The following is a 21,065-nucleotide window of genomic DNA, read 5'->3' on the forward strand; positions in this document are numbered from 1 at the left end:
GGGTATTCCGAAATCAATTTCGAGATGGGTCCTTAACATATTTGACTACCTTACCCATCACCTCAAGAGGCAAATCCGCTACCTGGTAATTACTGGCAGGCTTCCTGTTACCAGCAGAAGAACTTCACAGCCAACAATAAGAATGTTGATTTTACTGTTTATTAGATTGTCTAAGGAAGGTAGGGTGATCTAACCCTGAGTAACAAGTCGATACACAACTTGTGAATTATGGAAAGAGAAAAAACGGCCCGCCAAGCGGGCTCTCAGCCAAACGCTTTCTATCAACGCTATCCGGCCGAGTCGCTGTATGCGCATGATGCAACCGTCTATCACGCCACCAGCAGAATCGCTTACTGCGACTTCTCGTGCTGCGTAGACACACGCTGGAGCGACACGACAAAGTCCTCCAGGGATCTCTGCTTCTGGTTGCCCTTGGGTGACTTGCCGTGCATGAGGTTGTCGAAGCCGACGCTGTCTTGCAGGATGTAGTAGAGACCGCCCATGATGCAGAAGACACCGAACGAGAAGACCCAGATACGCACGACAGCGACGATGGAGGTCTGCTCGTTGTGCTCGAACCAACCGAAAATGGTGAACAATGTAGCGAGGATGTCGACAACCAGAATAGCACCAGTAAGCTGCCAAGAGGGAATCGAGGACCAGAAGGGACCGTTGGCACTAGGAAAACAAAAATTAGTATCCAATTGACCACAAAATGGCTTCAACATATCACGACTTACCGAGTGATGAAGATGAGCCAGTTTTCCGTGAGCGAGATCTGCAGGAACACAACCTCGTCCATGTTGCCGAAGTTCTGGACGATACCGCCGTCGGGGCCGTGCGCATACATGGTGGTGACCGTAATCCAAGTACCGATGGCCAGGACAACACCAAGAAGAACGGACATACCCCAGAGCTTGGGCAAGTTCCACTTGACGGGCGTCTTGCTGAAAGGCGCATTGTCGTAGGCAATGGCGAGAGTGGCGACGTCGGCGAAAATGGCGATGAAGACGACGAGCTCGATGTTTAAGCTGCGGTTCAAGATGGCAATCCACAGGCCAAGGTAAATCTCAAGATGGATCGACAAGGCAATACGGTAGACAACGTAGGCATACATGCGGTGGAAAATCTGGCGGGACGTCTTGAGGGCGTCGATGATGGCGCCGAGACCGGGGGCAAGGAAGACGATATCAGCGGCGGAGCGAGCTGCATCGGAAGCACCCTCAACAGCAATACCAGTATCGGCCTTCTTGAGCGAGGGCGCATCGTTGACACCGTCACCAGTCATGGCAACGAGGTAGCCACGCTGCTGAAGAATCTCGACGACATTGTACTTGTGCTGGGGGAACACCTCGGCGAAACCATCGGCAGCCTCGACGAAGTCGTAGACCTCGGAACCGGGCATATCACCACCACCGCCAAGACCAAGACGCTCAGCGTTGTAGACGTTGGTTCCGAGACCCAGCTGGCGCGACGTCTCCCTGGCGATACCGACAGCGTCACCAGTAAGCATCTTGATGGACAGACCCAGGGACTTGGCCTCGTTGATAGTGCGAGCAGTGTCGTGACGGGGCGGGTCGCTGCAAGGCATGATACCGAGAATCTCCCAGGAGCCCTCACCACGCTTGCGGGCAACACCCAGCGAGCGGAAACCACGGGTAGCGAATTCGGCAACTTTGTTCTTGTAGGCCTGGTCAATCTCCTCAGGGATGGGGTGGTCCTCCTCGACAGTCTTCAGGACGAACAGCGGGGCACCCTTGACGCAAGTGATGCGCTCGCCCTGGGGAGACTCGACAACGGCGACGACCTTCTTGGAGACGGGATCGAAGGGGTGGAACTCGAGGACCCGGTACTTGCTCAGGACACTTTTGGCCCGAGGATAGTACTTCAAACTCTTGAGGAAAGCCTTATCGATGGCATCCATACCCTTCTTCTTGCGCGAGGCAGCCAGGCAGGCAGTCAACATCAGATCCTCAGGGTCGACACCGGCAACCGTGAAGGGCTCAGAGAGCGAGAGCTTGTTCTTGGTGAGGGTACCAGTCTTATCAGAGCACAGGATCTCGACACCAGCCAGCGACTCAATAGCCGAGAGCTTCTGGACGATGGCCTTCTTCTTGGCGAGGTAGGCGGCACCGACGGCCATGGTGGTAGTGACGACGGCTGGGAGACCGACGGGCACACCGATAATGGTGATGGCGAGAGTGAACTCGAGGATAAGGACGATGGGGTTGGAGCGGTAGAAGCTGGAAACCCAGACGATCAAGTTGGTGAAGATGACGAGGACGAGCAAGATAGTGCCAATGCCGTTGAGAACCTCAGTGAAGTGGCCACTGCCGGCGCTAGCGGCGTTCACCAGAGCAGCAGCGCGGCCGACGAAGGTGTTGTCTCCAGTGGCGGTAATGACGAGGAAGGCCTCACCGCGCTTGACAGCAGACGATGCATAGCAGGAGTCGCCCTTGTGCTTATCGACAGCGAGCGATTCGCCGGTGATGGCGGATTGATCGACTTGAAGGAAGGCATCGTCGGTAACGATGCGACCATCGGCGGGGATGATGGTACCCTCCTCGACCTGAAGGATATCGCCAGGAACGACTTCGGGGGCCTCGATCTCTTTGAGGTTGCCATCGCGGAGGACAACAGCCTTCAGGGCGAGAGTCCTTGAAGTAAAGTCAGCCAATGCCAATTGATGCCGCACGGAGAAATTCATACTTTTTCAGCTCATCGACAATAGAACCAGCCTGGTATTCTTGAACGAAACCGACAACAGCGTTGAGAAGCAGGAGACCGCAGATGACACCGAAATCAACCCAGTCCTCGAGACCAGCAGCCACTATAAATGCGGGTTAGCGAGCTATTCACTCTTAAGCTGTCAATTGGCGGTAGCTGGAATGCTCAAACGCCAAAACTCTGGGCTGCACATTCGAGGGGCCCAATTGGCTCTCGTGCAATGCAGTTTCACGGCGTTTTTGTGGGGTAAACGAATTTTGCTGGGAATACATACACACAGCAGCAGCCTGGTGAATGGGTCGTCAGCATAAAGTCAAGCCGGCAAGTGGAGAAGTGTTTCGTTTCAAGGTAGTGTGCCGCAACTCACACCCTGGGGATCAACATACCTCCATGACAAACTGAATGGGACCGACGAAGAAGCCGAGGAACTTGAGAACAAGGTTCTCCTTCTCCTCCCTAGATCGCGAATTAGTGTCCAGTTGCTCCAACAGGGAATTGATGCCAAGCCAGCCAACGCGTCTTCATGACGCAGCCCGCAGACTCGGAAGGGAGGGATACGTACTTCATCTGGTTGAGACCATACTTCCGACGTCTCTGGAGGACCTCGTCGGAGGTAAGACCGACGCGGGTATCCGTCTGGAGCATGTCCTCGGGGACAACACGCCCGGCGCCGGGGGCAACCTCTTCTTCCTCCTCGTACTGCACAGCCAACAATTAGCGTGGGCCATGATAAAAGAGCGATTGATTCAAATTCGGTGGATTGGGCTATCGCCATGTATTGCCCACGACACAGCAGCCCGCTGCGAGCTGCACGCAACGATCCTGCACCGCTGCGACCAAGCCCCACAAATCCAGAGCAGGATAATAGGGCCGTGGAATATGTAAAACTGGGATTTGTGCAATAGCTTACCGCGCCATGACCATCATTGCTCTCAAGATCCTCAATGAGAGCATCCATGTCCTCGTCCTCTTCCTCCTCCTCCTCTAACCTCTGCTTGGCGGGCGCCTTCTCATCGAACTTGCCACTCTCGATGTCCGTCGACAGCGCTGGCGCGCCGGTAGTCGAGTGTTCGGCCATTGGCGCGTGGGGTGCGGCAGATAAGCTCTGCGCGGGGCTTCGGTTTCCGACGGGAGTTGGGTGCGCTCAGAAATCAATCCGACTTTTCACAACGGTCAAAATGAGGTGTGCGATACCGATCGGGCACGCGTTCTAGGACGGATTCTCAAAAAGGACGGTATGTTATGGTAGGTGCGTGGTAGACTAGCAGAGATGATTGCGGTAATTTGAGTTTTGAATAGAGGCGAAATGAGGAAGTATCCGGGAGACCGTCTACAGACTGGGAGGTGGGTAGGGAGAGGGAGAAACAGGTTGGAGAGGAGAGGGTCGGGCTCGAAGGAGAAAGGCGAGACCTCACGTCGAAGGGAGTATTAAAAAGGGCCTTCGAGCGTAAGAGGGAAAAAAGAAGGAAAGAGGTCGGGTGGGCAGTGGGAGGACGCCGTGTATTTCAACGTTTTTCCACTCGCGCTACCCGTGCCGGCCGATGAGGAAAGTCAATCCCATTCCGTCAGGGCGCCTTCCCTGCTCCAAAAAGCTACCTTACCCTTCGCTGACACGGGTGCAGCACGGGAGTGTGCTCTGCCATGTCGAGCCGACCTTCCTTAGCTAAGACAGGCTGGCCACCTGGAGAATGGTGGACCTCGCGTGTACCGTCCACCGACCATGGTAACGAGTCGAGCATCTTGTCACATACAGTGTGCCATGTTGCTGAAACTGTGAGAACGCTCACGGTTTGGCACCTTGGGTCAAATTTTTCGTTTCAATTGGCACTGTGTGTATGCGGAAGCTCAATGTTGAAGGACCAGACCCCAGCTCCAGGCAATTGGTGCAACGCACCCCGACCGACCCCAATGAAGTGGGGCCTAGACGATGGTCGCAATTAACATTATGAGCTATTAGAGTGACCTGGGCCTGCAAGCCATCCGAAGTACTCGCCACCCCACCTTTGTGCTCTGGTAGCAGCCGAGGACGCCGCATATCCCGCGGAATGTAATAATACAGAGTACATTGCTATCACTGGCCGCCGAGGTACCGCCTGACGAACCCAGTCTGCGGGATTTTTTGGCTGTTCCTCCGGAAGCATTCCCTCTTTCAATTGGCACACCAAGACAACTACCAGGACGTACATTTGCCTAGGCGCATAACTCGAATTTTCCATGACATTGAACTCACCACCGTTTTTTCCTGAAAGTGCAATGCTATGCAGAGTCAGTTTAGATAAATCCCTCGGCGCAAGCTGTATCAACCTGCCCTAGTGCCAATTGACACATCACGGAGCGGCCCACCTCGATATTTCACCGTTCAATGGGCGGCGGAAAGCAACAAGCCTATCCCTGCTCGTAGCCATCGATCTTCCGACCCCCATCCTTGGCGAGAGTGCAACCGCACAGATGCAGACTGACAAGCTTTTGTGAGTCTGTAGCGCTTGGTCATGAGTAGACCCCGGACTAGCACCTCGAGAGAGTCGCATTGCTTTGACGGACCAATTTTTGGCAACAAGGTCGTTTACCCGATGTTAGGAGTAATTCACTTCGCCAGTATCGTACAAACATTGTTGTGCAAATAGCTGTGGGCTAGGTACATTCTTCGTTACGTTACAAAAGTACTTTGTAACTTACCAACTTGCAATTCATGTTTGGGCCCCGCAATGTTCCTATGTCCTCGCTCTCTCGCCTTGTCGACCTTCGCGGCGGCACAGCTGGTGCGGCGCTGCAAGAGTCCGCGAGCCTCACTGGGGATGTGGAGCCAGGGCGCTCATCCAGTCACCGAGTGATGGGGCAAACGAGCCATTTGTTTATGTCGCTCAATCTGTAACGGCGATATAGGCGGCAACCAACCAGATCAATTGGAAGCTTCCGTCATTACTCACCCGGCAGCAGTCGGAAGGCGACTACACATAGCAGACCGCTTCGACGACGAGCTGGCACCTAAACGCGCAGATGCAGAGGCAAAATTCAAAAGTAAGCCGCCAAAGCGGAAGTGCCGAAAGTGATGGAGACTCTCAGTACTACGTCATACCGTTACGGCCCCCCTCCCACAAAATGTTTGGTGATCTCACCAAACAAAATGGTAATTCTCAGCAGGACTCCGCGAATCGAGGCAAACTCGTTTCAGCCCGACGGTTCCGAAGCCCTATCGCATTCTTTTCTGTCAGCTTTATCGCCAACTGCTTCGTTTGCCGCGAGTATGCCCTTGCTTTGCTTTCTCCTTCTCCGGCCGTTGCTTTAGGAGGGGTGTATCTGTAACGACTCTTGGGATTGCGCGACTTTGACTTTGAAAAACCCATTGCTTTCAACTAACATCAGGTCAAAGGACCCCAAATTCTACCGGTTTGCGGTGACTGCATTTCCAAGTCGTGGCATCTGTATCAAACAAGCCTTCCGGAAGAACTGAGACCGGCCCAGCGGCATTCACAGCAAAGCAAAGCAATCGAAGCTCTCGGCGGCGGCGGGGGTGACCGAGAGATGGCCGTAATCGAGGTACGTGTGGACGAGGTTTCCGCTGTTGCGTGCCCGTTTTTGGAGTTGGGATCTCACCAAAGCCAGTCACATCATCTTGGGTGCGACAACGCCCAGACTTATAGATTTGACTCGGCGCGCAGCGAGTCCGCTTGGCACCTTGGATAAGATTGTGATCCGAACACGACGCGGGTAAACGGACGTTTATCTGCAGCATCCGCATCTCCTTTCTTACTGTAATTGTGTAAGCCGTCTCTCTGACTGGCCCGTTTGCACGCACATCTCGATCTCCACCCTGGCAGCAAAAGCACGCGACCCTGCGGTGTATCCTGCTGTCGCCAATATGGGATCTGGCTCCGGCCGTTCTCCGGTGCCGAGAATTGCAAGCCGTTTCTAATCGATCGGGATACCCCCGGAAGCTGAATCGCGGGAGCGGGAAAAGCTGCAGATGATCGACTCCAAGCCCGGCGCACATTATCCCGTAAATGGCGGTCTGGGAATAACTCTAGCTACATATAATCCTTTTTGAGTGTTGTCTAGGCTTCATGAGTCCCAAAGTAAGTAACCGGCTTCTCACGGCATTGATACTGAGCCGCGGTTGTGCCGGTGTCATCTGCAGAGTGCTTCCTTTGACGAATTGTCCCAATAGCCTACGAAGAACCTAAAATATCTTGGCCTCGGAGAGTCCAGGCAAAAAAGACAGATAGTTAGCGAGCGGTAGGTCCGGCAATGGCGGCCGGCTTCGAGTCGCGTTGGAATTGATCGCACCGGGAAAAAGTGGAGCCCTGCATCTCGGCGTCCCTGAGGAAGCGAGCACAATATCCTCCGCGCAGATGGCCCGTCGACGGCTTATCATAGTGGCGATCACCGGTGATACCGGACGCCGAGCGCACAGATTGGAGGCGAAACCAGAAGCACGTCATTTCTAGGAGTAGCGTAGTCTCGGAATGGAAAGGATGATCGGATCTAGGGGCTCGCTCGCTGAGGAGGACGGGATTGCCGCCAACTTTGTTCTTGCTGGCGCACGGATTACCTACAGGGCCATTCTAGGCGTAACTTACATGGTGTATTTGATGACACTTTTCAGATATTTTCAAAGACTGTCCGTGATTACCAGAAGCAGCATGTAACAACTTGCAATAGCAGCGTGTATTATACGCAATTTACGAGGTATACGAATGTGACCGGGCAGCATAACGTAGGTGGAGATACTGCTATCCACACACTATGGGTTTTCTTGGACCCTTGCTGCTTGCAGTTCAACGATGGCGACGTTGTCGATTCGCCTGCTTCTTCCGATCTCATTTCAATATCCCCCCAGGATCCGCCTTGCGGACAATGGTCGGATATTACCATTCTCTTCACAGACTCTTCAAACCGATACGCGACACGGGGTCGGGTTTGGTATTTCGGCGCGGCAAAAAGAAAACTCTTTTTGACTCTCTGGGCATCAAGTGCTATCCTCGTCATGAGAAGCCCAACAAATTGAGCACCCATTGGGTATGTATCCTGAAAAGATGCCAACGCGGCAATAATCAAAGGTCGAGCTCGGCCCAACCGGCCTTGCCTTCCCCGCATTCCCCAAATCCATCCCATCATCAACGTCCAGCAATCGAGAGACAGACAGGGTAAGCGGCGAAGCGAAGCCATTTTGGAATGCGGGAGAAAGGAAGGATATGCGCTCGTCTGTCAACAATTCGGTCTCGTGGGGTCTGGGTCGCGGAAGTGACCGAGCCAAACTTGTTTTAGCCTCGCAGATGCAATGAGCGATTCTCAATGAGAATTGGGGTCATCGTCCCCCTGGCTCGGCTCAAGTTTTGTTTTGTTTTGTTTGCATGTTTTGCTTTGTTTTCAAAATGGATCATTCCTCGATCCTCCTTTGCCGTACAATACATACTTGGTATCGGTAATGCGTGCCAATGCATCATCACCGTTCCATCGCCGTATTTTTCTGTAATATCAAGCTCGTATCTTCCCAAGGAGGAAGCTAACAGCAGCATGGCACGTTATCATTTGCCAATTGGCTCGGGACTTACGAAGTAACTAACGTTACGATTTGGCTCTTTAATTACAGCAATTCCTTCGTATGGCACGTACTATACCCACGATACGCAGACTACGGCCCTGTCCATTTCCTCCGGTCCTCCGCTAGTCAACTCCAACCTCTCACGCTTTCACAGAGTTCCAAGTTGCTTGAGAGTAGCATACAGCCAGCCCGTTTACTAAGATACGCACCTCATCACCTATGGGTACTATGTCTCGCAGAGTAGCCGTCAAGTGTGTCGAGGATCCATTCCTAGGTCTGGAACTGGATCGTATCAAAAATTGAAAGGCTCAGGCGAGCAAAACACGCAGGCGGCTCTCCCCCTCGAGCACGGGCTGCCAAGGTTGGTGATGTGTTCTAGTGTTTAGTCGCTCGCTATGTCCCAGCTGGCACGCAGTTGGGTGAAAGAAGCAGAGGTACGGGGCTAGGTATTTCCGCAGGTCCCAAAAATCTGCTACTTCATGGATATAAAACAAGCTCGCCCCAGACAGGCCATGAACTTTCCTCTGGAGAACTGACTCGGACACGGGGACGGCCCGAATGGAAGGGGCCCTCCTCGTTTTGCCCAGGAACTATCGAAACCACAGAGCAGCATCAGGTTTTGAGCCATCGTCTCTGCTGGAAATTGACCGGAGGAGCCGCATGCCGGGTTCCGGGCCTCGGTTTTGCGACGGGAACGCACATCGAAATGATGTACCAAATGTATAGCGTGTAGAATGATAGTATAAGGTAGTAGCTGCAGCGAGCTACGGTGATGCTCCTTTCCTGCGATGTCTCCTCCGTAGCTACGTCGCTACCTACCAATCTCCTGAAGATGGACCACCGGAGTATTATTATGTCGCGCAGGATTGCTATAAATAATGCCGGCACCTTTTCCCTCTAACGCTACACCATGTAGTTTTCTGCGCTGGCATGGACAGGGTGCCATTGGTTTATCTCAATGTTTGCCGTGATTGCATGTGTCATGACTTTGAGGGTCCAGTACGCACTCGTTTCGTAGATTTCGCGAATCTGAGACTTCTCCACATCCAATACATTTACTGAAGGCCACCAGAGCTCCGTTTTTTGCCCCTTTTCCCTCCAGTCGCTCATTTCAACTTCTTCGCACTCTGTTCCCTGCTTGCCCATTTGAGGCTATTCCCGTCTAAATACGCCGGCGGAGTACCTGTCATCACTCTAGGGGGCTTTGATGTATTGTACATACCGGGCGAGCTAAACAGCTCGCTGGGTCTAGACCGGTCCTTGAGGGTAAGGAGACACGCGGTGCTATAATCTGTTATTCCGGGTTTGGGTCTAGAGGAGAGGCACTGGGGTCTAGCAATGCTCCGCGTCATGAGGCAGCCAGTCTGCTGTACACGACAGTTGTGCGAGGAAATCTTCTGGTACTGGAAGGGCAATAAGAGACATGCTTAGGGAGGTGCTACATACTGACTGAGCGCCAGCAGTTAGGTTAAAGAAGGGCACCGCGTCTAGAAGTGATACCCCCTAGGAGGTCAGCCTCGTCAGGTACTCAACCTCCCCAGGACTGAGATGTCAAAAATCACTCCACGACCCGGGCGTCGGGGAAAATTGAAGCATGAAGTAACGGTGTAATTCGGGTTCTAATTGACTTGATTGACCCAATCATGGCGTGCCCGTACTGGTTGTTCTCTCAAGAACCTTCGAAGCTGTTGCTAGGGGGCTTTGTTTACAGTCGCCCTGGGCTGGGATACCTGACTCATTGAACTCATCACCGCCATGGTAAGTTCCTCGACACACAGAGAAATATATCAAGAAAAGTCCCTTTGGGGCGCCTTCCCTCCTCAGATTCTGGTACATGTCTGTCCGAGCATGCCGTGCTGGGTAGGGGGAGGTACCTAACTTTTAAGGACGTTATCAGTCAAATGACAGCCCGAGCCGAGCAAAGCAATATAAAGCACCCCATAACGACAGCAAGTGCACAAGCTCCTCCATACGTGACAACGATCGGGAATAGTATTAGTAGACTGGTCTTTGCCTCGGCGTCTACAGTCCAGCTATTCGGAGCGGACGCGGTGTCTCTCCCCTAACGATGGTAGCTACCTGATGCACGCTGCTCTCCCCGCGACGCTTCTCGACCCGATTGTTCTACTCCCTGGATCCGGTACAGCAAGGTGGTTCAACTTGCTCAGTCACGATTCCCGGTCATGGCTATCATGGATATATATGGCGCCAGCTCGCTCCCATTACCGAATCTTCCTTTCCTCCTATTTCCTCAAAACGAAGAAACTACGAGCAAGGACCTGCAAATCTATGCTTGCTCGCTCATTCACAACGACCACGATCCTCACGACTGCTACCACTGCCGACAATGCTCAGCCCACTCGCCTTCCTGGGGCTCGGAGAGCGCATGCTCTTCTTTCTGCTCTTCCGCTTCCCCCTCATCCCTTTCGTGATGCTCATCCTGGGCATCCTCGACTTCATCCTCGCCCTCTTCTGCGTGATTCTCATCCTCGTTCAGGACAACCTCCGGCGACTCTACGGTCGCATCCCTGGAATGGTTGGCTTCTCACCGCAGCCCTCTACATCTGAGGTCTTTTCCGGCGAGGAGGTTGACGGAAGAGGAAGGGGCACCCACGGCCGCTTTCTCCTCTTCCTCTCCCGCTTCTTTGCGGTCCCCCCTCTCGTCCTCTTCCTAGTCGCCCTTGACTTCACCTTCACCATCCTTTGCCTGATTTCCATCATCCTTTACGACCATTTCCAGCAACTCTATGATTCAGCCAATGAAGTTGTTGGCTACTCGCGGGAGCCCTCCATGGGATGGGAAATCTTCTTTGACGAGGATGACGAAAGCGACGACAATGATGAAAAAGGCGACGACAACACTGAAGGCGACGACAACACTGAAGGCGACTAGGAGCTCGACCCTACCCTTGCCCTCGTCTACATGACCTTCATCCTCCTTCACGGCCATTTCCAACCAGCTGAGAATCACGTCTCTGAAATGGCTGGCTACTCGCCCGAGCCCTTCTCCTCGCCGAAGTCCTTCACGTCAGAGGCCTTCCCCGGTGAGGAGGAGGATGATGATTTCCTCCCCAATTACTACTAATTGCCCAAGCCATAGTTTGGAACTCTATCCCCTTATCCCTTTACGGAACAGCTCAGCCAGAAGCCGAGTCGCGGCCTTGATCGAGGGGAGCCGCCGAACCGCCCCTGTGCCTCATGGCCTTGCCCGGCACTCTCATTGTAGAGCGACGCCTAAAGCAGCCCTCCCCTGGTCAACACGATGGCCGCGCCCATACTGTACTGGTAAGCTGATCCCCTAGGTAGCCCCCCAGGTAGCATTTAGTCACACTATTCAGAGTAGCGCACCGGAATATTATCCATCTTTCCCCCTAAACTTGACCACACATGATGCTTGCCTGCCCAGTGACTCCCCATGTCCTCAACGAACATCTCGACCAGACGCCTATTTGAAACTTGCCATCTGTTCATACCTGGCGCTCGGAACCCTAATACAAGAGCTTTGTTCGTGTCCGCCCCGAAACAAAGCCAAAGCAATAGCGTGGATACGTGTTTCAAGCTCTCGCAACATGAACTGTCGGATGTACATATCAGCTATTGTGCACCTACATCCACAGGCAACCGTGTTCAAAGACAGACTAACCCAAAATCCCGTCTATATCATTTATCTGTCCGTAAGCAGCAGTAGCACTAAAGATAACAAGTGTATAAAGATAAAGTCTTGCGCGAAACCCGGCCCCGTAGACAGACGCATGATCCGCCCGGATATTACACATTTACCGTCACAGCTAAGAGATAACAAAGGAATGGGAGCAGCTGTACAGGATCCCACACAAAGGGCCGACCATAATGTAATCATCTTAAGCCGACCAATGCCCATGAACCGCGCCAGAAACGCCGCCGCTTAATGCTTCGCAGTGACCGCCTGACCCGTCACCTTCTCCACATAAGTTTTTGCCCTGGATGAAGATGTGTTGGTTAGCATCGACAGTTCTTGATTTGCGATCAGGAGTGAATTTGTAAAAGCGGGGCAAACATACATATCACCCATGGCAACCATGCACACCGTCTGCCAGACGCTGAGACCGATGCGGGGAGTAACGCCGCGGTACAGGCCCTTGATGCCGTTGGTCTCGTAGATGTATTTGAACGTGTTGCCGACTGTCATCTTCTTGGGACGGTTTGGGTCGTCCTTTTTGCTCTGCATCTCGACCCGGATCACCTCGATCGGCTGATTCCACGCCGAGAGACCGCCGCCAAGGGCCGAGGCGAGAATCTTCTCATAGGCGCTAAGCTTCTCGCCGTGCTCCTTGCCCGTGACCCTGCGGATGCCCTGCTCGGCGAGCCGGCTCAGACCGAACCGCGATCCCCAGTTGGTCATCTGGCGAATAGCGACGGCGTTGACGCCCTTGTTGATGCCGCGGATGCCCTCGCGGCGGTAGATATCCATGAAAGTAGCCCAGGTGCCGGGCGCCTTCTGGCCTGCAGCCGCCATCTTGTGCTTGGTAATTTCGACCGTCTTCATGCACGTGCAGAAGCCCATGGTCGCGTACGCCTGAGCAACACCGCCCGTCATGCCGCCAATGATGCCGCCGCCAAACTCGCTGGCCCCAAAGCTGCGGGCATAGTACTCGGCCTCGGAGGCGACGAAGAGCAGAACGGCGCCCTTGGTCGAAGCTTCAATCCAGGCCCAAGGAATTAGACCCTGGTAGACTATGGCACCCGAAGTCAGCAACCCGCATGTTAGAGGAAAGGAGGTGCATTGTGCCGTGAAGGCCGGGGAAAATGGGTGGGGATGGTGGTTTGTAACCTACAGCCGAGGACACCACCGCGGTTCCAGATCCGGCCCAGGGCACTTGTAAAACCGTCCCCGCGGTGAGCCGCCATGGTGGTCTTGACAACCTCCAGGGGCTGACCGAGGGTGGTAACCTCAAACATGTTGAGGCCGGCGCCCAGGAGCAAGTTGGAGAACTTGATCGGCTTCTTCTCCAGCTTGGGCGGCTGGGCAGCCGGGACCGAGGCGACGGCGGCGGTCATGACTAGGCGATGTTGCTATGGAAGGGGCCCTGACCAAGGGAAGTTAGGGTGCTTCGTCGCAGGATGGGAGACCGAAGAGTCTGGCTTGGGAACGCCGGGCTGGAGGTTCGGATATTTTGTTGCTCGAATGATTACGGTCCTAACAGCCGGTGAGAAACGGACGAAGCAACCAGAACGCAATTGGCGGAGGAACAGCGAGGCGTGGTCCAAGACTGTGCGACGGAAAGCGCGAAAACAATGATTGCTGACGGCTCGCTAGACAGAACTCGCCAAGAACCCTGAAATGCACGTGTTACCGACACGGCCCTCAGTAACTGTGGGTTCCCAATGAGGAGAGCTCCGAAACAAGCTTTGTGCTGTCTTGTACCCGCGGTGATGTTGAAGAAGCACAAAGGAGAATCTCCACTTACAATCAAGATCCCCTCCGATTGCGGTCTGGACGCAAGTAGCAATGGTTGCGGATGGGTCGAAGTCGCTGACGGTAACAATGCGAATGGTTCGGGAATCGAGTGAAGCAGTTCGGGAATCGTCAAGAAGGAATGAAAAATCCAAACACGGCTGATTAAGGTAGGAAGGCTCGGCCACCGAACCCTGGCGGTGGTCGGTGGCCGGGGCGCGGTGTATTTGTTTGTTACAGCACCGCGAATACAATACGGACCGTGACTTGTAGTTACAATACGGAGTACCTCGATCAAGGTAATCGGGCCAATCTCAACATTTGGACCAATTGGGAATAAACTCTATCTCAACGGCGCCTCAACGCAATCCGGCTGGGGCAATCCTCACGGACCGGGTTATGGGGTAAAGACTTGGAGTCCCCGACATTCAGCATACGGAGATTTTCGGTGCTGCTCGACCGACCGAACGGCCGCTTCATCAACAACCTTCTAGCAGCTTGCACACGATTCAAACCTCAATTGATCTTCATACAACAAAACTAGGCAGGTGCGGTAGGTTCTTATATGTGCCGGAGGTTAAATATACCGTTTGTGCCATGCCTCCCGAAACCCTCCGAAATCTTGCTGGGCTCCGTCCTCCTCAAAGCAGTGCATGTGCACAGGCCGACCCCTCCGGCCAAACATTGCTGACCACCCGGCCGCCGGAAATGTATACTGTACTGTACATACAATAAGAGCTTTTGGGTCCCTTGCTAGTCCGAAGGCAAAATACGGAATCTGTATATTATCGTACATACGTAATGGATAGCCATCCGCCCAGTCTATCATCAACCTTTCCGGGCTGCAGAAACCGACGACTTCCCATACATTCTATGCTAAGTGACCGTAAAAGAACCATTCGCGCCGCGCCCAACTACCTAACCCGAGCTTAGAATTACAACTTGTTGCAGATCTCGATCCACTTCTCGGTGGAGAAGCTCTTGGGCCTGCAAGCGCGAGTTAGCAACAGCCGCCATGCATCGGGTTGTCTTGGCGCATATGCTTGCTTACCTCTCAATCGGAGCGCCAACAGCGCGGTCAATGATCAGCTGGGGCAGCACACCGATAGCGCGGGAGACTCCAAAGAGCACAGTGTAGTAGTTGGCCTCGGTCAGGCCGTAGTACTGCAGGAGAACACCAGAGTGGGCATCGACATTGGGATAGGGGTTCTTGGTCTTGCCGTGCTCGGTAAGAACCTTGGGCGCAATCTTGTAGACCTGGCTGACCAGCTTGAACATGGGGTCCTCGGGCATGTGCTCTGCAATGTGCGGTTAGCGCTATGCGGTAAGCGGTGTAAAGGTACAGAAAGTCTCGGCTTACGCTGAGCGAATTGGCGCTGGGCAGTGTAGCGCGGGTCAGTCTTGCGCAGAACAGCGTGGCCATAGCCGGGAACGACGCGGCCAGCATTGAGAGTGTCCCAAAGGTACTTGGTGATGGCCTCATCACTCAGGTCATCGCCAATAACCTTCTTCATCTCGGTGAGCCAGTTCAGCACCTCCTGGTTAGCAAGGCCGTGCAGGGGGCCGGCAAGACCATTCAGACCAGCAGCCAGGGACAGGAAGGGAGAGCTGAGGGCGCTGCCGACCAGATGGGTGGTGTGGGCGCTGACATTGCCACCCTCGTGGTCGGTGTGGATGGTAAGATAAAGCCGGAGGAGCTCGACAAAGTCAGCGTTGTTGCCGAAGCCGAGCTGGTTGGCGAAGTTGAACGAGTAGTCCTTGTCCTTCTGAACGGGCGCAACCTTGCCACCCTTGAACACGTTCTGGTAGATGCGAGCAGCAATGGTAGGGAGCTTGGCAATGAGGTCCATCGAGTCCTCAAAAGTGTAGCCCCAGTAGTCCTTCTTGTGAACTCCCTTGGCGTAGGCACGGGCAAACGCAGAGGTCTGCTCAAGAGCTGTGACGGCCATGGAGAACTGGGCCATCGGGTGGAGATCGGTCGGGCAACGGTCGATCAGCTCCTCGACAAACTTGGGAATCTCGGCCCGCGCAGCCCAGTCGGCTGAGAGGTCACGGACTTGCTGCTCTGTGGGAACCTCGCCGGTAAGGAGAAGCCAGAAGAGGCCTTCAGGCAGAGGCTCCTTGCCGCCGGGGGCCTTGGGAAGAAGCTCCTGGCATTCCGGAATTGTCTTGCCACGGAAGCGGATACCCTCCTCGGCGTCGAGAACCGAACCTTCCCACACAAGACACTTGATACCGCGAGCACCGCCGTATACTTGATCAAGTGTGACCTTGTCGACAACCTTGGAGCCGTGCTCCCTAATTTAGCGACCAAATGTCAGCAACGTAGCCCAGTTTCGACAAACTCGGTAAGGGGAATCGCACTTTCTGAGGGCCTTGATCTGCTCAATCTTCTCGGGCAGGAGTTCGGCGAAGCGCTCCTTCAATGTCTGAAGCAAAATGCACGGTCAATGGATGATGTCAGGCTGCAGATGGGGTCGCGAACGCGCTGTACCTGAGTCTTGGAGGAGTAGCATCTTGCGGCCGTGAAGGCAGTGTTTCTATAAACAAATGACGGTGCCCTCAGTGAGGCCCTCAAGGTTGAAGTGGCCAGGCGCAATGCGGGAGCCATGGTTATGTCTGATGTGTTGAGGCTGGGAGTTCTAAAGGTTGTGAGGAAGAGTAGGGGAAAAAAAAAGTTTCGGCGATCTCAGATAGCCAGACTGGAAAAAAAGCGCAGTTGGGGAATTGGCCGTTGGCCGGCTGCCGGACACATGGGGATTGGGGATAGCCGACCAGGGTTCGGGCCAAGGCACGACCTACCTCATCAACAATTCAACCAGTGATGAGCACCTGCCACATACTGTACCATACCTTTTAGCTACGTACCTTAGCGACTAGCGAAACGCCGAGCACCGCAGTCATTCCACCTGCAGTTTCCCGAACTGATCCGCTTGAGCGTATTCTCCAGCCACGGCGACACCATAGGTACCTTATGGCCGCGGGAAACCTATTTGGATTTGCGAGCTCGAATCTGTGCTACAGCCGTAATTACTTTGGATACAACAAGCGGCACCACCAACCTGAAAGTCATCCATCCTTTTGACGTTTCTTCCCCTGAAATCGCAGTGTGTCTTTGGATATTACGTCACGTTACGTCGCTGTACGAAGTACGGAGTACGCTTGCCTCGAAACTGACCCAACAAATACATCAGGTAGGTACTGTGCAGGTATTGTACCTAGCAGAGAATGAACCTCCCTGTTCCAGTTCTACCACGAAAAACACCGACAAGTCTGGCAGTGAGATGAATGGCACAGGCAGAGTGAGACCGATTGACTTTAGAATAAGATTCGGGGCATATCCCCAATCAACTATGTGATTTCTTGATGCTACTACGTAGTTGGGTGTAGATATGCATGAGCAGACGGCGGCGGACATGGCCGGCCCGTCCTCGGGCTCCTAGCTGGTTTTCTTTGCCCTGGAAGGGTTGGTCCGGCTGCTATTCTCGGCCAAACGCCGCAGGCGTTCGAAGCAGCTGACAAGGGGAAATTTGGCGGTCCGTCAGGAGTTTTACACTGAAAACGCTGCCACAGTGCCACAAAGCCCACAATCAAAATAGCAGCCTATACTTACATACGCTTAGTCATCATCTAAGGAATGTGGTGCATTGATGCTTTGCTCAGCAGGTTTTGGTTCGTGCCATAAAAAGCCACCAACCTTTCTTTTCAGACCATTCCTCCCCGCCTCTTTCTCCATCCCCCCCAAAAAAACGCACTTCATCTAGGTGCTTCAATACGACGGATATTCATCAATCTCCAGACTTTACAGTAGCCCCAGTTCCATTCTAGGCCGCCCGGTGCAACTGTGGCAGGTGGAAGGAAGACTTTCTGCGAGAATCTGCTGGTTCGATCGCAGGCCAGAGGCAGGAGTATCGTATTTCCAGTCCGGCTGGCTCTGGGAAGCCCTCCTCAATCCATCTCGCCGACCAGAGAAAGCAAAAACAAGAGATCACACCTCTCTGCTGCACAGGTTGGGTTTCGTCGCAATCGCGCACCTCGAAAGTGTCGTAATCTCGTTGATCGCGGCTTCTGAAAAGACAAGCACTTGGCGAAGAACGATTGGAGTCGTGTTGATCGACACGTCCACACTTTTGTGACACCGGAGAGCATGGTATAGACGTCTTCTGACAACTCCGCGCTCTTTTCGTATCGCAAAAGACCGGCATCGCCGATTCCATCATGGCATCTGCTGTAGCAGAGTTGGACGCCGGCCTCCAGGCAATGCTCGCGTTGAAGCCGCCTGGAGTTTCTGGCTCTCGGATCGCAAATATCACGGCGCTATGTGTCGCCAACGTCCAGGTAAGCAACACGCATGCGTCCTCATTGAAGGCTCTTCATGTATCCGTATTGTTGAGCTGACCACGTCTCCTCGGCAGTCCGAATCCGTCCTCATTCAGAAACTCTTCACCCATTTTAAGAAAACACCTGGCACACACAAACTGGGAGTACTCTACGTCGTAGACTCTGTAACGAGGAAGTGGCTGGACCAGGCCAAAGCCCATGGGCAGACCCCAAGCCTGACAGCGCCAGACGGAACATTCGCTGCAGGCGTGTATAGAGTAACTGAACTGATACCCATTCTGATGAACGACATCATCGCAACAGCGCCGGAAGATCAAAAGGTACGCAAAGATCGCACTGAATGCCACCTGATATCCATTACCCAGCATCATGTGAGGCGCGCCCACAAGAACCCCCAGTCCGACTGTGGACGGCGGTCGTACGTCGGTAAAGACTTTGGGACTCTGCTGCGAGCCCGCCTCGCTTGTGCTCTACGTACTCATACTTCTTCTTTTACTCTCATGTTGGATGCACACTCACAAGGATGGTACTCGTAGGAGAAGATAAAGAAGCTTGTCGATATCTGGGAGAAAGGCCAGACTTTCCCTGCTTCCATGGTCAACTCATTCAAGGAGAAACTGAATGCTCCGCGAGGCACGAGTATGTTCCCTCCCCAAAGCGCTAACGCCGTAACCCTCGATCTTCCTGTTCCTGCGCAGCTCAGTATGGCGAATGTCAGGCCGCACAAGGCTCTAACTGAACCTTGTTGGTAGATGAATCGACAACGCCTCCTGGCAGCCCTCCCCCGAACCTGATGGCCTCACTTGGTTCCAGCAGCAAGCCAACACCACAGCAAAACGCTGTTGTTCCGAACATCCTGGATACCTTAGCCAACATTGCACGCCAAAATGCGACATCAGCACAGAGTAATCCCAGCTTGGCAGCCCCGGCTCCGGCTCCGGTTCCGGCTCCAATCTCGGCCTCCACTCCGGCCTCTGCAAACCCCCTGTTCAGTACGTCTGGTGCTCCGCCTAGTAGTGGCGCAATGCAGCCTGCTCCGGTACCTATGCAAGCGCAGCCAAGTATGCCGTTCCTGCCAACATCTCAGCCGGCTGCCCAGCCCGTAAATGTGCCAGCCCTGCCGTTCGCGTTCCCGCCACCTGTGCCACCCGCACAGGTTCCGCCGGCAGCGCCGGCAGCTTCGGCACAAAGTAATCCGGCAGCTGCGACGGTGCAGCTTGTTGCTGCGCTGGCCGCCCAAGGTCTTCCGATTGACAAGATTGCCAGCGTGATTCAGATGATGGGCCAGGGCGGCGTTGTGCCCCCGGTACCTCCGCCGCAGGTGCCCCAGCCTGCTCAAACCGGGTTTACAGCCCCCCCACTAGGCGGCGCTGCCCCCGGTGCTGCTCCCTGGGAAGTCCCTCGACCTGATGATGCACGTGATCGCATAGGCTATCATGATGGCATGAAGTCCCCAATCCGCTCTCGGGGTAGATCCAGGTCCCGCTCTCCTCCTCGTTGGGACGGCCGAGGCTCCCCCCGGTCGCGGCCGAATGATCGTGGGTTTGACTATGGACGGCCCGGCTCCCCGCCCGGGCGCGGCCGCCCAGATGATAGAGATCGTGACCGTGGCCGGAGCTACCGCCAGCGATCGCCTCCCGGTCGCCACGCTGAGAGTCCTCCAGGTAGCAGGGAGCCGTCCCAGCAGGACAAATGGGTTGAATACGACAATAGTCTACCAAGTGGCTGCATCAAAGTGTACAGCCGTACCCTCTTTGTGGGTGGCGTAACGTAAGTCTCAGGCCTTTGTTTGCGGTCGGTCAGTGGCAGTGGGGAAGTAGCTAACTGGTAGCAGTTGCTCGGAGGGTGAACTGCGCGAGATCTTCAACCGTTTCGGCCAGGTGCAGACATGCATTGTTAACAAGGACAAGAGGCACGCTTTTGTCAAGATGTACTACCGCAAGGATGCAGAAAAGGCAAAGACTGCCATGGAGGAGACTCGCAACCTGGACTACCAACTTAGGGTAAGCATCTCCCTCCCTGTTAGTGCGAGATCTCTGCGCTGACAACTTCTTCTAGACAAGATGGGGTGTTGGCTTTGGCCCTCGGGATTGCAGTGACTACCAGAGCGGGATCAGCGTCATCCCCATCCACAAGCTCACCGAAGCTGACCGCAAGTGGATGCTCACCGCCCCTTATGGTGGCAGTGGCGGACGCCCAATTGTGAGTGGTCTGTGCGTTGAGGAACCAGACATTGAAATCGGTGCCGGGGTGTCGTCAAAGGCGATTAGCCGACGGATGCAAACCGACAAGGGGGGCAATCACGGCCCCAAATCGAGTCGGCGCGAGGATGAGCCTACGCACGGCCGATGGCGCAGCCGCGACAAGCAGCACCGGGGGAGCGACCACAAGCGTGACGACCGCAATGACAAGGGAGCCGCTAACGACGATCCCATTGTCATGGACCTGCCGGCGGGAATTACCATGGGCCCCAACGGCATCAATTACCCGCCGAATTTTGCTTTCGGCGCCACTACAGCGTCGAACCCTTAAGCTCGTCATGTCTCCTACAACCCCCAACCGAATGCTAGATTCGGCACCACATTAATTCTCTCTTTCGTTCATTACCATTATAACTTAGTTCTCGCGGCATGAATCCCGTAGCTTGGGAATGCATTGCGTACAGGACAGAATCAGAGGCCGTGGGGCGGGGTGAACTCGGGGTCGGTTTGGTGGTATGGTTCATTGATTCGTGGGCTTTCTCTCCTACTTTGGTGAACCTTGGGCAAGGTACTCTACAGCGGGCGGTTTCTAAGGCGGCTGGCGGGCGGGCGTTAGGGAAGCTCACGCAGGATGGAAAATGGGTTGACATTGATGCGTTTCTGGCTGATCATGACTGCTACGTAGGTAGTTGCAAGCACGCTCAGAGGAAATAATTTACGTAGAGAGACGGGCAGAACCACGTATCAGTCAACCGCTCTTGCTTATTTCGCAGGACTAGAAGCCAAAAAACATCGAGTGGGCGTTTAATCAAACACAGTT

General features: G+C 54.2%; 6 protein-coding genes across 6 annotated transcripts; 2 read left to right on the forward strand and 4 right to left on the reverse strand.

Annotated features, from left to right (window-relative positions):
- Positions 1-271: 271 nt before the first annotated feature.
- Positions 272-4,062, reverse strand: N656DRAFT_385930 (plasma-membrane proton-e). Its single transcript, XM_064809475.1, has 7 exons — positions 3,638-4,062; positions 3,290-3,426; positions 3,114-3,183; positions 3,002-3,014; positions 2,710-2,830; positions 741-2,657; positions 272-678 (listed from the first exon to the last, which is right to left on the reverse strand). Exons 1-7 carry the CDS (start codon positions 3,803-3,805, stop codon positions 351-353), a joined length of 2,754 nt encoding a protein of 917 aa, XP_064673135.1. The 5' UTR covers positions 3,806-4,062; the 3' UTR covers positions 272-350.
- Positions 4,063-6,052: 1,990 nt separating this feature from the next.
- N656DRAFT_386010 (uncharacterized protein) lies at positions 6,053-6,834 on the reverse strand. Its single transcript, XM_064809476.1, has one exon. It carries the CDS (start codon positions 6,716-6,718, stop codon positions 6,092-6,094), a length of 627 nt encoding a protein of 208 aa, XP_064673136.1. The 5' UTR covers positions 6,719-6,834; the 3' UTR covers positions 6,053-6,091.
- A 3,770-nt stretch (positions 6,835-10,604) lies between these two features.
- Positions 10,605-11,489, forward strand: N656DRAFT_815693 (uncharacterized protein). The gene has a single exon (XM_064818391.1). The coding sequence runs from the start codon at positions 10,617-10,619 to the stop codon at positions 11,160-11,162; it is 546 nt and encodes a 181-aa protein (XP_064673137.1). The 5' UTR covers positions 10,605-10,616; the 3' UTR covers positions 11,163-11,489.
- Positions 11,490-11,880: 391 nt separating this feature from the next.
- Positions 11,881-13,792, reverse strand: N656DRAFT_775477 (mitochondrial carrier). The gene is made up of 3 exons (XM_064814447.1): positions 13,084-13,792; positions 12,310-12,982; positions 11,881-12,228 (listed from the first exon to the last, which is right to left on the reverse strand). Exons 1-3 carry the CDS (start codon positions 13,304-13,306, stop codon positions 12,174-12,176), a joined length of 951 nt encoding a protein of 316 aa, XP_064673138.1. The 5' UTR covers positions 13,307-13,792; the 3' UTR covers positions 11,881-12,173.
- Positions 13,793-14,217: 425 nt separating this feature from the next.
- N656DRAFT_775478 (citrate synthase) lies at positions 14,218-16,441 on the reverse strand. Its single transcript, XM_064814448.1, has 5 exons — positions 16,198-16,441; positions 16,068-16,132; positions 15,064-16,001; positions 14,755-15,001; positions 14,218-14,690 (listed from the first exon to the last, which is right to left on the reverse strand). Exons 1-5 carry the CDS (start codon positions 16,312-16,314, stop codon positions 14,639-14,641), a joined length of 1,419 nt encoding a protein of 472 aa, XP_064673139.1. The 5' UTR covers positions 16,315-16,441; the 3' UTR covers positions 14,218-14,638.
- A 1,285-nt stretch (positions 16,442-17,726) lies between these two features.
- Positions 17,727-21,065, forward strand: N656DRAFT_386104 (uncharacterized protein). The gene is made up of 6 exons (XM_064809477.1): positions 17,727-18,041; positions 18,119-18,364; positions 18,581-18,683; positions 18,797-19,814; positions 19,879-20,047; positions 20,103-21,065. The coding sequence occupies exons 1-6, from the start codon at positions 17,922-17,924 to the stop codon at positions 20,574-20,576; spliced, it is 2,130 nt and encodes a 709-aa protein (XP_064673140.1). The 5' UTR covers positions 17,727-17,921; the 3' UTR covers positions 20,577-21,065.

The sequence above is a fragment of the Canariomyces notabilis genome (assembly GCF_033297395.1).
Source record: "Canariomyces notabilis strain CBS 508.74 unplaced genomic scaffold N656scaffold_3, whole genome shotgun sequence".
Taxonomy (NCBI): domain Eukaryota; kingdom Fungi; phylum Ascomycota; class Sordariomycetes; order Sordariales; family Chaetomiaceae; genus Canariomyces; species Canariomyces notabilis.